Source organism: Bos indicus, chromosome 7 (genome assembly GCF_029378745.1).
Source record: "Bos indicus isolate NIAB-ARS_2022 breed Sahiwal x Tharparkar chromosome 7, NIAB-ARS_B.indTharparkar_mat_pri_1.0, whole genome shotgun sequence".
Lineage (NCBI taxonomy): Eukaryota > Metazoa > Chordata > Mammalia > Artiodactyla > Bovidae > Bos > Bos indicus.
The window spans coordinates 30,117,871-30,141,929 of record NC_091766.1 but is presented as its reverse complement, the minus strand read 5'-3'; the positions used below and the strand labels follow the sequence as shown (position 1 = coordinate 30,141,929).

The window sequence follows — 24,059 nt, the reverse complement described above, 5'->3', positions numbered from 1 at the left end:
TGAAGCAACAGTGTGGTTACAATGAATAGAAATACAAACACAAAAGGAGGAACAGCTTGGAGGTCTGCATATGTTTATAGCAACACCTAACTGACCTTCCCAATTCCAGGCTCTCTGGAAACCACCACACTCAATCCCACAGTGGTCTGAATTGTCTAATCGCCTAGGACTCTTCTATCCTTGATTACCTACCAACCAAGGCACTTCGGCCATCAACCTAATCCACCTCCCAAACCTGTGTTTACAGACTGTATCATTTATTTTTAATTTATTTACATTACATCCCAACATATTATGTCCTGCACATTAATTTGACCTCCCTAAGGAGACAGAACCTACAACCTTGAAGGGAAAGAGAGTGCCTTACATTTCTATTACCTCATAGCATGGGCCACAGTCCAAAAGCTTTTTGTTCACCAAATTACAAGGGGATTTTAGTCCTATGTCTTTAAACAGTCAGTAACCTAACAGTTAAATCTTCCCCAACACTATGGATTCCGGCCCATCTTCTCCTTCAAATGTTTTCTTTCCTCTCACCTCCCAAAGAGTGCCAGGCCTCCGTGAAGTATCTCCCCTGAAGGGCAGGGGTCCCCAGCCATTCCTCTCACCATTCAAGATGACTCCTTTTTGTCATATTATTCAAAACCTAACCTCAATTTAGCCATCAACTTCTATATCCTCCACTTTCCTGTTCTCCAACCACACTGAATCCAAGCAATCAAAGAACATGTCTAGCTTTACTATCCCTTAAACACCACTGGCTCTTCCCTTTGCCTGGAATGCCCTTCCTTTCTTTTTTCTCCCCCTGACAAATTTTTAATCATTCTTTATGACCAAAAAAAAAAAAAAGTCATCTCCTTTGGGAAAAACGTTCCCAGCTTCCCAGACAGAGGTGGTCATTCCTTCTTCCACACCTTGATAAGTATTTATTGTTCAGGCTACACCAGTAGCTTTTGGAACCAGGTCTGTTGTGTTTTTATTCCCAGCACAGTGCCTGACACTCAGCGAGTCTCCAAACAAACCCAACTTCCGGGCATGTGCAACAGACCCTCTTGACAACTGCAGTCCTCTAAGCACCCAGTAGAGTGCTATATATGGAAGGGCCCCCCACAAAGACATCTGAAAACGCAAGAACACATAAACACTTCTGAAAAATGCAAGAAATATGTATTTGAGTCAAAGCAAAGTTCTCAACACTGATACCAGGAGGTCGCTGAACAGAACGTGCTTTCCAGGTGCTTTTCAGCTCCTATTATAAGCAGCATCGATATGCTGCTTCTGATGGAAACTTTCTCCAACATTCACTGGGTCTACGGCTAATCACGATAAATATCACCTCCCTTAATAGCAATGGCACCCACTCCAGTACTCTTGCCTGGAAAATTCCATGGACGGAGGGTCTGGTGGGCTGTAGTCCATGGGGTCGCTATGAGTCGGACACGACTGAGCGACTTCACTTTCACTTTAATAGCTCTCATACTCCCACTCCCTCGGGGGACTTTTAAATCACCTGCCCAACAGACCTTACGGCATACAACTTCAAACAAGTCTCTGGGGACCGCACCAGCGACGATGACAGGGTTCTTCAGGTTAACAAAGCCTCGGTCCCACACAACTCCGTTAACATTTAAGCAGCAGCAGCTGCAAACGCCAAGTCCCCGGTAGCTCACCTTCTAGGATGGACACGACGATGAGCAGTTGGTCGGACTTGGACACCATGGTCGCGGTCGGCGGCCGGTAGGCGGGGGTCTGCTGGGAGGAAGAGGGGCCTGGGTGAGTGGTGGGCAGCCGGCGACCCCTGCCCGAACTCCCGGCGAAGCTCCCGCCGCCCTCCCACAGCCCCGGACACCAGGATCCCGCTCAGCGGTCGGCCTGCAGCGCGCCAGGCTCCCCGGCCCGGGGCCGCCAGTCCACCCGGCCCGGCCTGTCTGCAGGCAGACAGGAGCCCGCCGCCAGAGGACCTTTTGCCGCCTGGGTAAAACCTTTCACACACCCGGACTGCTGCCGCCGCAGTTCCCCGCTTCCGCCTAGCAACCAGGCCCGCAGGCCTAGAGCCCCGGGAAGGCTGGAGGACAAAGGGTGATAGAGATCAGGGCTGTCGAGGATAGAACGCCCCTCAGCCCGCCTCACCTCCTACCCTTTTACGCTACGTTCCAGAGCCCTGAAGAAAAGACTAGCCGTTACCTCACAGCGCCCCCTGCTAGCCGGACCGGAGAAAGCGGGCGACTTGGTGGAGACCAACTGCGCAGGCGCACTACTGCAGTAACCCCTTCCCGAACTTCCCCAGTATGGAATGCGAATGTATTGTATTCTCTGCTTTTCGTCCTAGACAAAACCTGGGAAATACATCAATATAGATTTAGAAAACCAAAAAACCTAGCTCTGTTCAGGCCACCAGTGTCAATACTGCTTAAAAGTTAAATCCTGGAAAAATAATGATTTAAGTCTGAACTCTAAAATCAACTAAAATTGACCTGGCGGCAGCTCAGGTTTCACGCTTTGTAAACTAAAGTAGCGTCATTACGGTAACTGCTGTAACTGCTGGCAGTGACGTAAGCTCGCTGAGAATTTCCTGTACAGTAAAAACTACCCTAAAACAAAAACATTGTCACGTGGGCAGGAAAATTAAAGGTATAGGTTCTTCTACCCAGCGAAATCAAAACCAGAAATTAAAAAGCATCTAAAAGCTTCATTTTAGATGACATTTCCCCCTTTCCATGCCTTCTCCCCCACACACTTCAGGCTTTATTTTAGGAAAGATTAGAAGTCTTTTGGAAAGCACCTAGTTCTTGGGCGGGATCGGTGGGAGGAGGAGGAAGAGAGAACAATTTCTACTCCTTCACTCCGCCCCACCACCCCATCTCCGCTTTGTGCCCCAAAGAAAAGGAGGATGTGGAGACCGGACTAGACTACTTCTAAAACATTTTCAGGCCCCTTTAGAGGCCTCCCTGAAATAAAGCATTATGCAAAATAAAACCAAAGTAATGATCTACTTTGGGTTCAATACATTCTTCTGCAGAAAATGTCAGACTCAAAAGTGGATCGAATCATATAAGAACCCCCAGGTACCCAGAACGCAGCTTGGGAAATTATCTGACTGATAATATCTGACTGATAACTGAAGACCAGTCATCCTCATCCGTTGCAGAGGAACAGGTATTTGAAGGAAATGCCTGATAACTCAGTTGGTAAAGAATCCACCTGTAATGCAGGAAGACTCCAGTTCAATTCCTGGGTCGGGAAGATCCCCTGGAGAAGGAATAGGCTACCCACTTTAGTGTTCTTGGGCTTACCCTGTGGCTCAGCTGGTAAAGAATCTACCTGCAATGTGAGAGACTGGGGTTGGATCTCTGGGTTGGGAAGATGCCCTGGAGAAGAGAAAGGCTACCCACTCCAGTATTCTGGCCTGGAGAATTCCATGGACTGTATAGTCCACCGGGTCGCACAGAGTCAGAGGGGAGTTTGACTTTCACTTCACTTTCCTAATGTCATATCATTCCTCTCTTTCACTAAGTACCTCTAAAAGATAAAGTTTTTTAAATATCTTAAATATTAGATTTCATTCGAAGGACTGATGCTGAAGCTCCAATACTTTGGCCACCTGATGCGAAGAGAAAACTCATTGGAAAAGACCCTGATGATGGGAAAGATTGAGAGCAGGAGGAGAAGGGGACTAAAGATGACAAGATGGTTGGATGCTATCAATGACTCAATGGACATGAGTTTGAGCAAGCTCTGGGAGATGGTGAAAGACAGAGAAACCTGGTATATTGCAGTCCATGGGTCGCAAAGAGTCAGACACGACTGAGCAACTCAACAACAACAAAAGATTAGATACTTAACCACAATTGTACTGTTACACCTTAAATTTAACAATAATTCACTAATACAATTAAATATACACTGTTCAAATTCCCTGGTTGTCTAATAACTTTTTTCAGCTGGTCTGTTCAAATTAGGACCCAAAACACAATGTATTTGGTTCATCTGTCTCTTGCCTTTTTTAATCTATAGGTACTCATGTCCACTTATTTTTTTTTTTTTCCCTTGAAACTCTTTGTTGAAGAAACTGGTCACATAATTTTACAGATTTTACCACAATCTAAATTTTTTGATATGATGCCACTGTTGTTATTTAACATATCCTCTGTTGAGCAGTCTAACAAATATGTCCATACTGACAGTACTCAAAGAATATTAGCAAAACAGATCAACAACAACAAGCAAAATACAAGGTGATCAGAGTGTAAAATACTACTTAGCATTAAACTCTAGGAAAAGGGAAGTCAAAGCACTGAAACTAAGGGTCTCCAATGGAAAGAATACCCAGGAGATAAGAGTTTGGGTACCTGCCTCTGCCATTTGCATGCCGGTGACCTTAAACAAGTCATTTTACTTCTTTTAGCCTCTGTTTCCGCTGTACAAGGATAGCACAAATGGTTCCTTAGTTCAAACTTAAACGTAGTAAATGCCATTCAGGTATTACCTTTTTATATGAACGATCTCAGACCTTACCTAAGAGCTGCAAAAGAACCAGGAACTGCCATCAATATACCTCATTGTTTTGCTTGAGTATATCTACCGGGGCCGAAAACCTGGACTGTAAACCATCACTGAATGCCAAAGAATAATCTCAGGTCAGAAAAAAAATCTGACAAATCATTGAAATTAACTAAGAAACTTTTTCACAAAGTAAAATTTTCACAAAGTTTTTTGTGAAAAAAAAATTTTTTTTTCTCTAAATTTTTACCCCAAATGACACTATTACTTCTAAAATCACCTCATCATAGCTACTGAAAAGTCATCAACTTAGTTGGCATGATTTGGTTTTTGTTTGTTTGTTTTTTATAACTACAAAACTAATGACATAAAATTTCCCATTTATCCCACCTAGAAGTGGAATTATGATTCTATCAGCATCTAGAGCCTCCTCCTTATCTGTTATTCTACAATCTAATTTCCTCTCATATATGATATTTATCAGTAACAACTTCAGTTCTTGCATAAATCATATTTCAACTTAAATTCATGAGAAAAAAACTTGTTATAAGTTTATAAAGTATCAATTACTGTTTCAAAATACATCAGTAAATGCTAATAAAATGTAAAATTTGTGTCCATTACATACTGTGAGATTCATTACACTCTAAACATGCAAATTCAAACTAACCAGTGTGATTAAATGCTTGATTCTAAAATCATGTTTGTCAATCTAAAAGTTTATGTTAGGCAGCTTTCTATTTCTAGGGATTTCCCAGAAACAACGCATTTTGACTCATTTCAAGCCTTTCAATTTCTGTAGCTACTTAACATTTTGGCAAACCACTTTCCTGGTAGTATATCTCTATATATTTTTTTTTTATCTTTTCAACACTTTTGTGGCCACCACAGGAGGCATCATAAATTGTGTTCCCCTTCATCAGCCCCTTACCACTTCTGATCCCCTCCCCACATACACATGCCCACTTAGTAAAATTTAAAGCAAGCGTCAAGGACTAATAAAATTAACATATCTATTGGTAACTGCTATTAGTAAGAGCCTGGTGGCACTCTGATCTTCAAGTGGTGCTTAGAAATAGCCTCCTTCTAGAAGAGGAAACGGGAGTAGACTTAGTAACTAGTACTCAGTGTCAAGATGACTTCCAATCTAGGGTCTGACCTCATTAAACTTTGCAACTCATGTCCGTGCCTTTAATCCCTTAAAGAAGGACCACTAATGTCTATAGGACGGGAGACAATATAGCCCCACAGTAAAGAGACACACGTGGCTTCATTCCAAGTTTCTCAACCTAGCAGCTTTGTGGCTTAGCCAAATCACTTTGCCCTGAAACTCGGTTTTCCCACCAGTAAACCCAGGTTAAGTAGTCCTCAGCTCACATGAGTTTTGTGAGGATTAAATGGTATTGCCTCTTTTAAGGGCCTAGGATGTAATGCAATCTCTGAATATGATTGCCATTTTTATTATGAATGTGGAGGGATAATTTATTCTGCTATTATTTTGTAGTTTGTTCCTCTTCTGGTGTTTTTAAAGATAACCAGATCTTCTATACCCCCTCACTTATGCCTATATTTATGTTCTAGCCCTTCTGCTTGGCTTTTGTGAAAGACCACAGCAGAAGCTTCCACAGTCAGATAGTCCTCAGGTCCGGCAGGTGCTGGTAACTAGTGCAATGGGCTGGGCTTGGCCTGAGCAGAAGAAAGGAGAACCCTTCTCTTCCCCTGCTGGTTATTTCATGCAATAAAAGCCAGAGTTTCCAAATTTCCATAAGCAGCTAACATTTATGTGAACTCATTCCATTTTTAAATGCTAGGCACAATGGTAAAGAATCTGCCTGCCAATGCAAGAGATGTAAGTTCGATCCCTGGGTTGGGAAGATTCACTGGAGGAGGAAATGGCAACCTACTCCAGTATTCTTGCCTGGGAAATTCCATGGACAGAAGAGCCTGGGGTGGGATACAGTTCATGGAGTCTTAAAAGAGTTGGGCGACTGAGCACACACAACACCTACCCTCCCACTCCCACACTTACTCCCTCCCCCTGTTCTAAATTCATTAAAGTGGTTATCATAGCTGCCCCTGAAGGGCAGAGGAAAGAAGGTAGTAAGGGAAGGAGAAGAGATTGCCTTCAACTGGGAAGGAGAAGATGAAGGGGAGTGTGGTAGGAACCCAAATTCCATTTCATGACAGAACCTTCAGGAGGGGACTGAGAACTTAGTCCCCAATTTATCGCACTTGCCACTGGTTCTCATGCCCCTAATTTGACACAGAATCAGCAAACTCACTAGAATTCAAGGAACCATGGAGGCTGGGCTGATAGACAGCTGAAAAGAGACCAGCAAAGGCAAAAACTTCCAAGGCCAGTCTTTGCTCAGTGTTAGCACCCTAGAACCTCTGCACAACACTCTGTGAGGGGAGCTACAATGATAACTGAGACTGAATTTCTGCCTGTTGGAAGGAACTTTGAACTGAAGTTAAGTCTAAAGAAAAGCAATATTTCTGGCGTGTGTACGTGCTTGCTAAGTTGCCCCAGTCACGTCCAATTCTATGACCCCATGGACCATAGCCCGCCAGGTTCCTTTGTCCAGGGGATTCTCCAGGCAAGAATACTAGAGTGGGTTACCATGCCCTCCTCCAGGGGATCTTTCCGACCCCAGGGTGGAACCCTCATCTCTAGCATCTCCTGCATTGGCAGATGGGTTCTTAACCACTAGCCCCAGCTGGGAATATTTCTGAAACTCCCTCCTATGTGGAGTAAGTTTCATGGGGTTACTTTAGGCTGGGATGAGCTTTGAGCCACTGAGTCATGGGATGTTGTCACAGCGGCTCTCTGTGGAGCAAAGTGTAAAGGGTGGGAACCTCCCCCCTACTCCAGAGAGACCAGAAGAGTTGGAGACACTTCTGGAACTCTGGGGAAGGGCTGCAGGCCAACAAAAATGCTGCTGTCTTGCTTGGGAAAGACTACGCTATCTGTAGAGTGCCCACGTACTAGGGGCAGCTGACTTTAAGGGGTCCCTGTAACACTGGAGCACAGAACAGATGGTAGACACTGGGAAGAAAGACCTGCCACGGGAACACTGTGACATCGAGAAACAGTACGTGACATTTTGGGACTTTGCTTCACCTATTATGTAATGTCTGATGTGTGCTGATATTTTTTTCCTTCTAAAAAGCTCCCTTTTGAAACGCTGAAGCCAATACTGGAGGAGGAGCTTGTGCCAGCCTACTCAGCTGTCTGGTGGCAAAATTCCCCAGGCTTCTGGGTGATTGGCCCATAGAAGTCTGACTCCACTAAATAGTAACACAGAGTCTTCTGTGCTACAAGAAATTCCCAGCACAAGAGTTCTATTTTTTGGTGCTATTACAAGTATACCTAAAGGGGATAAAACTGTTCTCGACCTCACTGTGTTATAGTGAGCCAACAACAAATTACATACCAATTACAGCCCCCCATCCTTGAATTAAGAGAAAGTTTCTAAACACATGGCCTGGATTCAGAGAAAACAGAAGCCTCCTTCTCACATGCATCCCTAACCCATAACACAAGCAGCTTCCCCAGCCAGCACCTAGCAAACTTTGTCATACCACAAATGGTACAACAAGACTGTTATCCCATGTGATTCCGCATAAATCACAGTACTGTCCCTCCTGAATTTTTGTGTGTGTTCCTGCTGCCGATGTAATACTTTGTATGTGCATAAATGAGTATTTTTCTCAAGCAGTAATGAGCATAACAAGGTAACAGGATGTCGCGTGGGGATTTCACTTGTTGCCATGGAGTTGACACCCATGAACCAAAGGATGGCAAAGAGGTGTCATGTGTCCGTCTTTCTGAAGAGCACCTTGGACAACTCAGGTCCACACCCCTCTCCCAGGTTTTGTAAGAGACTACAATAGCTTTGCTACCCACTACCATCAGTCCAGCTCCCAGCTGACACTATATTCAAGATGGTGGGCTGAGGAGGAATGAGTGATAAGCCTGACATCCTTCCCATTGTAGAGAGTGGAAATACCCACACACACACAGCCCTGCCCGCCTCATCCCAAGACAAGTAAAAGGTGGTGAATCCACAGGAACTTCTCAGAGACCTGGACAGACTTGCTGGTCAAAGCTCATTGTGGATACTTGAGTTGGAAGGAGAAAGAGAGACTGTGTGTGTTTATGAGAGAGAGAGAGAGAAAAAGGGAAGACAGATTCAGATTTTGTTGCGGCAACAATGTAGAGGGAGATTCCCATGGTTGAGTTGAATGTGGTGGTAGGTCACTTTGATGGGGCTATCTGGGGTCCACGAAGAGAGGCCATAAGGTGAAGAGACTGCAACCGCCAGAGGCTGTGGGGTCTAGAATCTCAGAAGCGTTTGAGCAGGAGTCAAAAGTGACCAAGTCAGGCTGATCTCCCAGAAGAGAATATAGTGCACTGGAAAGCCCCCCACATCACTCCCACCAACATCGCCCCTGGAAAACTCACATACATATCCCAGGAGAGACTCAGCATTTAGCTGGGAGCTGCTCAGAAGGCCTCAGAGATAGATGAATCTTGAACTGAAAAAGAACGACAGGCAAGGGAAAACTGACATCTGACACTTGCAGTCTTTCTCCATCTTTGATCCCAATTCTTTGGAGGAGAAGGGGTCCCAAAAGAAAGAGAGGTGAGGGTGTAAGACAGCTGATCCCATTCCTTTCCCAGTCTAAATTACTTAAATGCAAGCTTCACTGGAATGGGGAGGTTGGAAGCCAATGAGATTTCAAACATATGTGTAAGGTGAAATTTTAAACTGGAATAAGTTGAACTAAACTGATATTTTAATAGCTGAATGATCAGAAAGCTGTGGGGTCTGACTAAGCTGTCTTGAAGGGATGGGAGAAGGAAACTCAATGTTGCATAGTTCAAAGCAATAATTGGAGAAAAATGGAACCATTTCATATTTCTACACTGACCTAAGCACTGATTGTTGAAGAAATCAGTTATTTAATAATAATAATATTCTACTGACTCTTCTGATCTTTCCAGCAACAGAGTAAAGCAGGGGTTGGAGAGTAAACCAGGGGTTTTTACTACTTTTGAACAGCTGAGAAAATCTGAGGTTGGATTACTTGAACAATTTGATAACAATCAGATGTCAGGGTGTCTTAGTGCTTCTGTTAAGCCAGTGATATTCAAATGCCCTGAAAAGTGAAAGTGATAGTCACTCAGTCGTGTCCAACTCTTTGTGAGCCCATGGACTATAACCCACCCAGCTCCTCTGTCCATGGAATTCTCCAGGAAAGAATACTGGAGTGGATAGCCTATCCCTTCTCCAGTGGAAGTTAGAGAAGATTAAAGACTAATTATATATTGAAATCATTATTATTTCAATGTAGTAAATAAGTTCTGAGGATGGTTGACTTTGATATTCTAGTCATGCTAGATTTAAATGGTTGGACATTTAGCTGAGAGGTACTCTTAGGACTGTTGAATGTAATAACAGAATGTTAGTGTACATTGCAAATTTTTATAATTGTGAATTGGTTTTTTATCGTACAAATGACTAATGTTCCAGATAAAAGTTGAATACAAGGTAAAAATCAGTGGGTTTTTTTTTTTTTTTTTTTTTAGTTTGTGGCTAAAACCTGCAATGTCAACATTGATTGACTTATCCTAACATTAACCAGAAATATATAATCTTCCAAATATCAGTGAATGTAAATCCCAGTAGGTTAGAAAGCATGTCTATTTTGTTCATTATCCTATTGCTAGTGCTTGGAAGAGTGTCAAGTCAATTTGTAATAGAGGCTCAATAGATTCTTGTTAAATAAATAAAGCCAAATTTACAGCAATCATAGAATTATATCTACACCAGTGATAGAGAGTAATGGAGATGTACTTCATCCAAGTGTAGAGCACTAAAGTGAATACATAATTTGGTACAGCTCAAGAAATGTAGTCTTGAAATTTTCCTGATCAGATTGCAACAGCCATTCTCCAATACATTAAAAACACTTTGTAATCCACTTGGTCTCAGGAACTTTTAACAATATGAAAAGAAATAATTTATTGAACTGAACTGTGTGTGTGTGTGTGTGTGCACAAGCACATGCGTGCACACACGCCCACTCAGTCATATCAGACTCTTCAACCCCATGGACTATAGCCCACCAGGCTCCTCTGTCCGTGGGGATTCTCCAGGCAAGAACACTGGAGTGGGTTGCCATTTCCTCCTTCCAGGGGATCTTCCCAACCCAAGGATCGAAACCACATGTCTTCTGTCCCCTGCATTGGTGGGCGAATCCTTTACCACAGGGCCACCTGGGAAGCATTTACTGTAGTACTTTGGGAAAGTCTCAATGGTTAAGATGACAATAACGAAATGATTTTGCGAGGATGTCAGAGATGAGAGTGAGTGAATTACCCTTGAAAAGGATAATTATTCTACATGTGTTAGAAAGAGAAAAAAAGAAAAATTGAAGAAAAGGAAAAGGAGATATTAAACTAATGTGTTTCATTAGTGTCCTCACTGACAGTGCCATAAGAGGTCTGAGAAGGAAAAAGGAATACTCCATCAGGGAGTTAGAAGGACAGTTAAAATAAGGAAAAAGAAATATTTTAATAGACTTCTGCATATTTCTTCTTTATAGTTTTGTCCACCATCCAGCAGTATTTATTAACAAACTGGTTTCCATCAAGTCTATTAACCAATATGAACACACCAAAATGATGTAATAGACATCAGCAGAGTGAAGTTAAAAGGACATTTTATAACTTGTTACTGTTTTCTTATTGGAAATGGTAACAGCTTTGGTACAGTTCATTCCAAATCTTCAAGTTAACAAGTCATTATATTAGCTGAACAAGTGCCAATAAAAGACAATCTATAAATTAAGTTCCATGGGACAGGATCTTATTTGTTTTACTTTCTATCTCCAGGGTCTAGAATAGTGTTTGGCACATAATAGGCATTTAATAAATATCTGTTGAATGAACTGACAAAACTAGAATGGATTTTAGCCAGCAGATGGACTCTAAACCTAACATGATATGACACATTTGACTAATATCCTCCATTATAAAGTAAATTCATCAAAATATTAAACATTTTCTTGGAATATTTACTTCTTCAAAATAAAATGCTATAATACTATTTTGTTATATTTGGCTAGCAGCTTACTTTTGTCAAACTTTTACACTTCATTTTTTTTTTTAATGTAGAAATTAAGTTTTCAAGGACTTTCTCTTATTTCTTAAGTGGACCAAATTAGAACCATAAGATTCCCAAGAGTTTCTTCAGATTTCAAATACCCAACTTCACACTGCTATCTATCCTGGAAAATTTACCTCTGAAATTAATCAGGGCAATTATATAAATTTATCATATATCTCTGTTCCATCAAGTTAACTGTTTTTTGTTATTTTTTTAATTAATGTAAGCTTCTAAGTTTTAGGAAAACTGAGCAGACATTCCAGAGCTTGAATTGGTTTCCATTTAAAAAGTATTAAATGGTATAACGAATGCATTGCAATGGAACCCAACTATCAGTCCATCCAAATGGTTAATTTACCACTTCTCAGACTAGAGCTGAGGGAGCGCTCATTTTACACACGGGGCCAGGTTTCTTTTCTTCTTGTCCTTTCCCCTGAAGGGTTTCTGCCTAGATCAATTAACTTTTTCCCCACCTAGCCTGGTTCTCATGAGTATGGGTGCCTACTGTTATCATTTTGATAAGAAAAGGTGGAACCTCATAGCAGTTCCCTGTATTCATTAACTTTACATCCATTTAAATCAAACAATTTAATCTGGTATCCAATAATGAGGCAACTATTCCGTGCATTTTTTTTTCTCTCTCCTTCTCCCTAAATCAACCATGGTTATATTAAAAGATAGTAACATATCCAGATACATTATTTATGTTAGTCAAAACTTCACTCATTGGAGTATTTTGTTTATAAATCTTCCCCCTAAAACAAAGTTTCATTGGATTAAAATTTTGGAAACAGAACGTATAAATCAGCTTATATTAGTTATTTGGACTTTATCAGCTACAGTTTTCTCTGTAAAAATCTCATATGTGAATCAAAAACACAAAAAAATAGAGTTAATTTAATACATTTCCCTGAATTAAAGAACTTTCTCTTTCAGTGAAGCTCTTTTTCCTACTTTCTTATGTCAGCAAAAGAGAAGTCAGTTTAAATCTAGATGATCAATATTCAGCCAGCTTGTATACTTTATTTCTTCTGTGGCTACATGCTTTTATAATATGTAGGAATTATGAATCTAGCAGATTAAATGCAAGTAATAATGCAGGATGGATGCCAAAGTACTTATGGATCTGTAGTCTGCAGAATAATTACTGCTGAGTTTAATGGAAAATGGAAATGCCCAAAATAAGCATCTTTGAAGGACAGAAGATTTTCTATCAAAATATAACACAAGTTTTCCACAATTATTTTGGCATCTAAGTAATTTTCAAAACATATGCTTTTAGTGCAGTTACCTTTCTGCTAGAAAACAATCATCTGAGTCACCTTGAGTTTGTTTTTTATCACCTCCTCCTCTTCTCATGCCCCTAAAAGGTACTGATTTCTTAGACATACAAGCTATGGAACAAAATATGAAATTTCACCAAGGAAAGAAAAAGTTGAGTTCATTTTTTAAAAAATTACCTGCCTCTATTTTTTTGTTCTTAGTTATTTTTAAACATTTCAATAAATTTAAAGGAATGAATTATTTGAAAAAGGACCACTAAAAAAATGTAAGGATTATTTTTATAAATAGTTATTGAATGCTCTTCAGTGTAATTCTTCAACTTGATGACGGGATACATAAATTATTCAGAAAAAATTTATCTTCATCACTTATCAGCACTCATATTTTAAGATTAGATCTCAAGGACGTTACAGGTAAAACATAGTTTAAGCACAAATCCTATTATTGAGATTTGCTTTAAGATCTTTGGCATTTTGTGATTGCTAAAAACCTCTTATAATCAACCATATTTTATGCTGTATTTAATGGAAACTTTTAGAATGAATATTTAAGATGCTGTTTAAAGTGATTAACTTAAATTAATAATTACAGAGAGTCAAGCAGCTTCTCTTTCCCTATTATTCCAGCCTGGGAAGTGAAACTCACTTCACACTAAAATTATAAAAGTATATTTTGAGGAATTCTTCTATATTACATATATTGTATCAGTATGCTTTCAGCTTCAAGAGGTGGAAAACTTGACCCCAACTGGCTTATAGCATAAGATAATGTTTGTACCTGGTACTTTGGAAGCAGGGAGAGCTTCAGGGTTCATGCAGTCCCTTCTGGTCTGCCATTTGCGCCCTCTGTTTTGAGTTATTTCATCCTCAATCAGCATCACTCAGTGGGAAGAGACTGTAATAACCCAGAATGATTTCCAGAGAAACAGCACCTATCAGAGGGGCTTTCTCCTAACACTGAGGACATTCCTTTTTAAGCAGCTGGAGTCCCATTGTCTCACACTGTCCCTCAGGCTCATTTCTGAACAATCTTATGGCCAGGGGAATGTCACAGCTGACTTGCCTAAACTAGACACTGTTGCAAGAGTTTCAGATTCACTTTACACCAGCCAGGCTTAACCCTGAGGCTGGAGATGAAGTCACATTTCCCTGAAGCACACGAACTGTGGAGAAAGGACAGCAAGATAGGATACAGTTAGGAAAGGAGAAGGGAGAACAGACTAGCATTAACAAAGTTCGTGGACTTCCCTGGTAGCTTTGTGGTAAAGAATCTGCCTGCCAATGCAGCAGAAATGGTTCAATCCTTCAGTAGGGAAGATCTCCTGGAGAAGGAAATGGCAGCCCATTCCAGTATTCTTGCCTGGGAAATCCCATGGGCAGAGGAGCCTGGCGGGCTACAGTCCATGGGGTCGTAAAAGAATTGAACATGACTTAGTAACTAAACAACAATAAAACCAACAATGTTTAGCAGAATAAAGCTTTTTTTTTTTTTTAACAGGTAGTTGCCTGTGATGTTGAACTAAATATTCAATAAAAGATAACAAAATAACATAAAGCAGTCATTACCCAAGTAGGGGATATCAGAAGCATCTAAAAATATTTTATCAAAGTTACATTCCCCTCCCTATTCTGATCTGTACCTGTATGAGGCGCTTTTACTTGTCACACTGAAAATTAGTTACTGTTGGGAGCCTTGTTGGATCTGAAGGATGAACACATCAAAATTACTGAGAAACATGGCTGTAGAAAAAGCTTTTTAATGTGAGGGGCCAAAAATAAATGTTTGAAAAGGAATAAAATAATGTAGTTGGTTATTCATATTTCATCCTGATGTCAGCCTCTTTTCACTTGCTGTTTTGGTTTCACAAGTCCACAAGTCCTGTGATAAAGACTGTTTTTGTTTTTGTTTTAAAAAAAAAAAAAAAACAGATTTCACCTAGCCAAGTGATAATATGGAGAAGGCAATGGCAACCCACTCCAATACTCTTGCCTGGAAAATCCCATGGGCAGAGGAGCCTGGTAGGCTGCAGTGCATGGGGTCGCTATAAGTCGGACACAACTGAGAGACTTAACTTTCACTTTTCACTTTCATGCATTGGAGAAGGAAATGGCAACCCACTCTAGTGTTCTTGCCTGGAGAATCCCAGGGACGCAGGAGCCTGGTGGGCTGCCGTCTATGGGGTTGCACAGAGTTGGACACGACTGAAGTGACTTAGCAGCAGCAGCAGTGATTATAAGGAAAGCAGCCTAACTTGTATTGTTTCATTGACCCTGTATCTCATCTAAGACTATGTCTCTTTGGTAGAGGTTCAAAACTAAGCATTGCCATCCTTTTATCATTTTCTCAAAAAAAAAAAAAAAATGCAGACATGATTTCTTAAAAAATCCTGGCCAGCAGTAGTCACATTTTTACACGGTATAGACTCACCTTTGAAACAATTGAATAAAAGAATTTTTTTTACATAAGCTAATTTAATGGTTTCTTCTTCAAATTTTAAACAAAATAAAAATTCAGTGCAGAAAATTAAGATACCTTCATACACTTGTGGGAATGGAAATTGGTATAGCGACTGTGTAAAACATTATGGAGGTTTCTCAAAAAACTAAAAACAGAACCATCATATAATCCAACAATCCTACTCTGGGTATATATCTGAAAAAAAACGAAAACACTAATTTGAAAAGATACAGGTATCCCAATGTTTATAGCAGCATTATTTACAATTGCCAAGTGTCCATCAATACATACTGATATACACACACACAAAATGGATTACTACTCAGTCATAAAAAAGAATAAAATTTTACTATTTGCTACAAGGATGAACTTGGAGTGTATTAAGTTAAGTGAAATAAGTCAGACAGAGAAAGACAAATCCTGTATAGGATCACTTACATGTGGAATCCAAAAAATAAAAACAGTGATTATAACAAAAAAGAATCAGACTCATAGATTCAGAGAACAAACCAGTGGTTACCAGTAGGGAGAGGGCAGAAGGGATGGGCAAGATAGGGTAGGGGATTAAGAGTTCAAACTACTATGTGCAAAATAAATAAGCTACAAGGATAGCTTGTATAACATGGGGAGCACAGCTGGTATTTTATTAAAACTGTAAATGGAGTATAACCTTTAAAAACTGTGGATCACTGTTACACACCTAAAACTTGCATAATTCTATCAACTCTTCCTCAATTTTTAAAACTGCAAATAAAAGATATAGTCCAAAAAAAAAAACAAAAACAAAAAACAAGAACATATGGAAAAGTAAAAAGAATAAATTTAAAATCCTCATAATCCCTCTAGTTAAAGAACCCTTGATAACATTACAGCAGTCTTTCAATTACATATGAATAAACTGTAATGTGTGTGTGTGTGCATGTGTGTGTGTAATGCTTTTCAAAGTAGTGCTTTACCAGAAATGCTGTTTTGTAATCTGTTTTCTTTATTATACCATAAGCACTTCCTCCATGTATTAATAACTCTTTTGAAACCCTTATTAAGCCAATCTCTAGTGAGCAGATAGCTTATTCTTGCAAATAAAACATTTTACAAGTGTTTACAAAGCTCAAATGTCCAACACAAACATAAGCCTGGCCTCCTATTTGAACTACCTGACTCTCAAAGTTAGTATTAAACCAGAAATTGAGAACGGAAGCTAGGAATGAAACTCCAAATTGTAAAACAAAAGCGTGACAGAGGAAACAAGCATAGGAAAGAATTATGAATCAGATTCATACTGGAATTTCCTGGAAGTTCTCAGATTCAAGTCAAAAATACTTGGTCTACGTGTGTCTGCACTAAACTTCTCTTAGTAGCTGCTCCTTAACTGAGATGAGGGCCTTACAAATGTCAAGGTTGGAGCTAAAGTAAAAGAGGGAGGATCTAGAGAGTAAACCTCTGTCCTGGGTATAGAGACTGTTTAGATACTAGATACGGCAGTTGTCAACAGAAAAAAAAAAAAAAAAAAGGGACTGGCATCTCTGCCCCGCTCTATCTCCTCTTGGGTGCTGGTGGAGAAGAGACATCACTCTGGGAAGTGAACCAGGCCCTTGGCCCCAAGGTTGATGACAATTCTGGCAGTGGAGGCTCAGGGTGGAAACAGAAGTGCCATTTTTCTAAGGAGTGTCCCTTAGTGAACAACTTAAGGGTCAGTAAGACCAGTGTCTCTGCTTATCTTACTTGTTGTTGTTCAGTTACTAAGTTCTGTCTCTTTGTGACCCCATGGACTGTAGCTGCCAGACTTCCCTGTCTTTCACTATCTCCCAGAGTTTGCTCAAACTCACGTCCATTGAGTCAGTGATGCTGTCCAACCATCTCATCCTCTGTCACCCCCTTCTCCTCCTGCCCTCAATCTTTCCCAGCATCAGAGTCTTTTCCAATGATTCAGCTCTTCGCATCAGGTGGTCAAAGTATTAGAGCTTCAGCATCAGTCCTTCCAATGAATATTCAGGGTTGACTTCCTTTAGGATTGACTGGTTTGATCTCCTTGCTATCCAAGGGACTCTCAAGAGTCTTCTCCAGCACCACAATTCCAAAGCATCAATATTTTGGTGCTTAGCCTTCTTTATGATTCAACTTTATGGTCCAATTTACATGTTAGAGCTGCATTTCTAAGACTTCAGATCTCTTGCAGATCACCTTCCCGATGTTTTCACATCTGCCTCCTACCTGTGCCATCATGAATATTTTTCTTTGAATTGATCCACTTTTTTAACTTAAATACTTCATGTTAAATAAAACACATGTCAACAATTTGAAATGGAAAACAGAATCATTTGCCACCAATGCAAATGTGGGTGACCTCATGAATTCAAGGAAAACAAATAGGCAAGATGCCTAGGGCTGGATGCTGGTGCTTGACAAAGGCTCTTGAGCCTAAGCCCTGATTTCTGTTTGTTTAGGGGAAAAAAGGTAGGGAGTGGGTATGGAGGAATTAACAAGTATTCAAAAAAAAAAAAAAAATGGCCAGCATACCCAGACAGCCCGTGGATTTCTTCAGAAGAACTGCAAGGGAATGGCATCACTTTCATGAAATGATTCAGCCTCCTGGTGGCTCAGACGGTAAAGAATCTGCCTGCAATGTGGGAGACCTGGGTTCAGTCCCTGGGTTGAGAAGATCACCTGGAGGAGAGCGTGGCAACCCACTCCAGTATTCCTGCCTAGAGAATCCATGGACGGAGGAGCCCCGAGGGCTACAGTTCATGGGGTAGCAAAGAGTCAGACATGACTGAACAACTAACACTATACACACCAGCTTCCTGCCCAGTGGTGCACACACCTCTGTAGCAAGCACTGTGCCAGGGGAAGCCGCCGTCTGTAAAGGGGTTGGGGGGAGACCCCCGTGTCACCCTTAGGCCATATTTAGGAGCTATCAGGAATTGAGGAGTTACCATAAACCCCTATATTCTGCAAGTGAAGAAAAGCCTTGGCTGGGTACCTCTCATTTCTTATAAACTCTCCTGTTACAAGCTCTATTGTGCACCTCTCCACCCTCAAGTTCACATGTTGAAATCCTAACTCCCAGTACCTCAGAATGTGCCTATATTTGGAAACAGGGCCTTTAAAGAGGCAGTTAAATTACCATGAGGTCATTAGGGTGGCCCCTAATCCAGTATAACTGGTGTTTTTATAAGAAGAGGAGATTAGGACACACACAAACATAACATCGCTGACTCAACGGACATGAGTTTGAGCAAACTCTGGGATAGAGTGGACAGAGGAGCCTGGTGTGCTGCAGTCCGTGGGGTCTCAAAGAGGCAGACAAGACAGTGACTGAACAACACACACACCCATACATGCATACATGGAAAACCATGGGAAGACATGGAAGCATTACAGCCAGCAACAAAGCAGGAAACAGGCCTCAGAAGGAACCGACTGTGCCGACTCCTTCATCTCAGATTTCTAGCCTCAGAACTATGAGGAAACAAATTTCCGTCATACCCGGTCTATGGTACTTTGCTATGGCAGCCCTAGAAAATTAATACACCTTCCTATGCTATGCTAAGTCACTTCAGTCGTGTCCGACTCTGTGTGACCCCATAGACGGCAGCCGCCAGGCTCCCCCGTCCCTGGGATTCTCCAGGCAAGAACACTGGAGTGGGTTGCCATTTCCTTCTCCAATGCATGAAACTGAAAAGTGAAAGCGAAGTCGCTCAGTCGTGCCTGACTCTTAGCGACCCCGTGGACTGCAGCCTACCAGGCTCCTCCATCCATGGGATTTTCCAGGCAAAAGTACTGGAGTGGGGTGCCATTGCCTTCTCCTAGCAGTACAAAATTCACAAGCAGGTGTACAACTGCTTTGACCTGTTTCCTGGACTATCAGAAAGGTAGTAAGGTCCAGACCTCCCGTGGAAGCTGTTTGGATTTGCTTCCTTGGGTGGTAATGGGTATTTTTAAGGTTATTGATGAAATGTAAGTATAAGGAGACTTCCACTAATATATATAAGGGACCTGTTCAAGTCACGAGATTAAAAGCAAGCCTGTATACTGTTAGGTCATCAGATGTGTACCTCAAATGACGAAACAGTCTTAGGTAAAAATGGAGCCATGAGTCTGATTGACAGTATTTTTTGAGGTGCAACCCTTGCCTCAAGATGCAACTGGAATTTATTGAAATATAAGGCTCCATAAAATCATGTGTGTGCACACGGTCGTGTCCGACTCTCTGTGACCCCATGGACTGTAGCCTGCCGAGCCTCTCTGTCAATGGGATTTTCTAGACAAGAGTCTTGGAGTGTGTTGCCATTTCCTTACTCCAAGTGATCTTCCCAACCTGCATCTCTTATGTCTCCTGCATTGGCTTTACCACTAGTGCCATGTGGGAAGCCCATAAAATCATAAAATAAGCCATAAATGGGATGGTAATTGGGTTGTTTCCATTGGGTAGTAGCCATCTGTTCTGGTATACACATTTTAAAAGTCTGACTCTGTCCACCAGGTAGATCTGAGACCCAGTCTGGCCACTTTGAGGAGTGTCATGACTCTATAGACTCTGGCAGCAAGCTTCTGATATGGAATGGGATCATCCATCCAGGCATATAGCTCTCTAGTTTCCTTTATGGTTAGAGGAATAGTCCCACTGATAGATTTTTCACTGTGCCTGCGTGCGTGTGTTCTAAGTCAGTTCAGTCATGTTCAACTCTCTACGACCTCCTGAACTGTAGTGCGCCAGGCTCCTCTGTCCTTGGGATTTTCCAGGCAAGAATACTGGAGTGGGTTGCCATGCCCTCCTCCGGAGAATCTTCCTGACCCAGGGATCAAACCCACATCTCCTGCATCACCTGCATTGGCAGGCAGATTATTTACCACTGAGCCACCAGAGAAGCCCAGATTTGTCTGTAACACACATCTAAGACTTTTCTGTTTTCTATTTCAGCTTCCTTGAGAATGAAAACAGTGCAGGACCACAGAATATCGAACAGATGTTACTGCATGAACCAGATGACCCAGTTCCGCCAGGGAGAACGGCCTAACTCAGCAATGCCCCGTTCCCAGGAGATATATGTTTGTGCTATACTGCTTCTCACAACTGTAGTTATTTTAGTCATTTGTCTTTTAGATTTTTTTCTTTGTCTCTCCTGCTTAGCTTCATTGAGATCAGGAATTTCCTGGTTGATTACCTTATCCTCATTATACAGTAGGGTGCCTGACATATAGTATATGCCCAAGAAGCATTTTTTGAAGTAATAAATGAGAGCTAAGGGCATAGGCTTCATACTTAGGTGTCCCCTTGTGACCTTGGGAAAGTTATTTAACTTTCCTAAGCCTTAATTTCTTCACCTGTGGTTATAGTAATACCTACTTCATAGTGTTAAGTATTCAGTGAGCTAGCATAAGGGCTTCCAAGGTTGCTCAGTGGTAAAGAATCTGCCTGCCATTGCAGGAGATGCGGGAGATTCAGGTTTGATCCCTGGGTCAGGAAGATCCCCTGGAGGAGAAATGGCAACCCACTCCAGTATTCTTGCCTGGAAAATCCCATGGACAGAGGAGGAAGGCTATAATTCATAGGATCACAAAGAGTTGGACGTGACTAAGCAACTAAGCTTACGCAGAGCTAGCATAGTACCTGGCACATAAGTGCCAAGTAAATATTAATATCATTATAATTATTATAACAGAAAAATGGAATCTGTGTAATTGACAAAGAATGGGTTGTTTCGGCAAAAGTAGATCATGGAAATCATTGATCTCATTGCTACATTTTTTTCCTGTGTGCCTTGTAAACTTCAATTTAAAAAACCCTAACTACCAAAACATATCTTTGGAAACACTCATGATACTATACTGTAGTAGTTATAAGAGTTAGAGTCTATTATTTTTATTCTAGAATGTTGGTGTTCAAATCTACTTAACCTATTTTATGCAAAATTAACTATTAATTTATTATGTAGGGTAATGAAGACATTTACTAAAAATAGTCGATTATACCATAAAATGTATTAAAATATTTTTAAATTATGTTTTTAACAGAGCATTCCACATCTTTGTCCATTATTAATTGTCTATATAGGATACTGACATTAATGCAAATCATTATGAAAGCTCCAGATTATGACTGACTTATCATTTCAGTTCAGTTGCTCAGTCATGTCCAACTCTTTGAGCCCCCGTGGACTGCAGCATGTCAGGCTTCCCTGTCCATCACCAACTCCCAGAGTATATTCAAGCCCATGTCCATTGAGTTGGTGATGCCGTCCAACCATCTCATCCTCTGTCTTCCCCTTCTCCTCCCGCCTTCATTCTTTCCCAGCATCAGGGTCTTTTCCAATAAGTCAGTTCTTTGCATCTGGTGGCCAAAGTATTGGAGTTTCAACTTCAGCATCAGTCCTTCCAATGAATATTCAGGACTAATTTCCTTTAGGATGGACTGGTTGGATCTCCTTGCAGTCCAAGGGACTCTCAAGAGTCTTTTCCAACATCACAGTTCAAAAGCATCAATTCTTTGGTGCTCAGCTTTTTTATAGTCCAACTCTCACATCCATACATGACAACTGGAAAAACCATAGCTTTGACTAGACAGACCTTTGTTGGCTAAGTAATGTCTCTGCTTTCCTTTGACTGATTTATAGAAGCATCTAAATGAAACTCTTCTATTTTAAAAAATGCATGTAGTAAGACATCATCTAATCACCTGTTATCTAGAAGCAAGTGTGGGTGTGTATTTTAGGAACATAAATGCTCTTTGCTCCTCTGAATATAGATGGTGTAGTTAAAGAGAGAGGCTAATGAAAACTGAAGTTTCAGTTTAGCTTTAGAAATATGTCCAGTTTAGCTTTAGACAGTCTTTTATGCAAGAACAAATAGCCAGTGGTCAGTTTTCTATTTGATTGCTATTTTTGCATAAAATAACAGCTTTTAATAATGTATTTTTTTTACCTAGGAATCAAACTTATAAAATGCTGTGTGCTTCTATCCTAAATTATTTATCATATCTTGGATTAAAATTGACTTTACACCATGGTAGAGAATGCTTGCAGACAAACACACACACACACACATACACAAAGAGTATATAGTAATGGCCTGTTTTCAGAAGAGATTCACTATAGTCCATGAAAACTACTAAATATGTCTTCTTAAATTATTTTGAGATACACCCTGTTTTGCAGAATTCTTTGAGTTATTCATATCATTTTCAAGGCACTATTTTATTATAAATAAATTGTGTCACATAATTGTAGATATGTTTAGCTCATTTTCCCAAAGTCATGCAAAGCAATCTATTATATAAGTAAATACTCACTGCATACACTGTGAGAGAACACAAGAAAATTACTAGTCTTCAATCTAATTAGGAACTAAGATATTCTCATAAAACCAATAGAGAACATATGAATAAGACAGGCTTTTACATGAACACAAAAATCACTTTTTCTGATTTTATACAAACACTGGACACTTCTCCCACATATCTTTTCTCTAAAAGACAACTAGAGGAAGAAGAAACTCACACTTTTCTTTCTCATCTCGTATTACTTATGGCTTGAACAAGATGAATCATCCTATGCTTTTCAAGAGCAGAATATTGTGTCATAGACTTGCACACAGAGTAAAGAGCTCATGCTTTCCACAGAAAGGGATGAAAGAGAGAACTCGATTAAATATGATGCTGTCTCTTTGAGAAGTGTTCTTTTACAATTAAGAAAGACTAAGAAATTTTGTTGTAGATCTGTTTCTTGATGACCTAGATTATAAGCCTAAGTCTCTACTCAACATTTCTACACAGGAAACCCACATATATTTTAGTATATCCTTGATGAGGTGAAAAACTAACTCCCCCAAAAAAACAAACCCACATGTTATACTTCTGCTGTCTGTTTCTGACCCTTCTCTAGAGACCTCAGAGGAAGACACCCATTTATTTTCCAGGCTCAGAGATAAAAAGAAAAGCTTTTATCTGCCAGTAAATCCCATTCTTAAGGGACCCTGGAATAAGGCAGAACCTGGAGACTTAGTTGAGTAAATGTCTGAATTTACCATGTTCCTCAGGAAACAGTGTAGAAACATTAACTTAGGTTAGCTTGCTCTCTGGGGTGACACGGAGTGCCTAATTAAAAACAATCGGGGATACACGTGGTTCTGTGATTTTCACAATGGGGGCATGCTTTTATGCTAATTTACTTTCTGAGTTCAGGTTTTTTTCTGCAAGCGATACAATGAGTAGACCTTACATACTATCATTTCAGAGGGCAAAAAAGAATTCACAGGGCCATCCACTACAAGTGGTGCACACGCATACACAGATTAGTTCTGTGTTCTTTGGTTTGCCTTGATTTTTATTGCTAGTGAACAACCATCAGAAAGTGACTATTAGAAATTATATTTTTACAACTGTCATTTGGACTCTCTTTAGGCAGTAGAAATGAAAGTCATTTAAATCATTTTATCCTAGCAATATGCATTTTTTTTCTTTGAAGAATTTAAGTAATTTCCCTGTACAATTACGGGTAAAATCTAAAATTTAAGGCTTCCAATCCAAAACGTAAGAAAAGCAGCTCCTCTAAAAATTCAGTAAACTCATTTTGCTTAGTTTAATATAGGCTGAGATCTTCAGCCAACCAGAAAAATATTATCTAATAGAAGAAATATGGGCAAAGG

At 40.4% G+C, this 24,059-nt stretch overlaps 1 protein-coding gene across 3 annotated transcripts in view; it reads right to left on the bottom strand.

Annotated features, from left to right (window-relative positions):
- CEP120 (centrosomal protein 120) overlaps positions 1-2,109 on the bottom strand; it is an 83,467-nt gene extending 81,358 nt beyond the window's left edge. Inside the window, exons 1-2 of one of the 3 annotated variants that reach the window (XM_070793250.1) lie at positions 1,994-2,109; positions 1,671-1,749 (exon numbers count right to left, since the gene is read on the bottom strand). In XM_070793250.1, the coding sequence (XP_070649351.1) occupies positions 1,671-1,719 (49 nt within the window). In that variant the 5' untranslated portion in view covers positions 1,720-1,749; positions 1,994-2,109. Of the gene's footprint in view, positions 1-1,670; positions 1,931-1,993 lie in introns of those variants that run through there. The other 2 variants (XM_070793251.1, XM_070793252.1) reach the window with 2 other exon arrangements.
- Between the last annotated feature and the right edge of the window lie 21,950 nt (positions 2,110-24,059).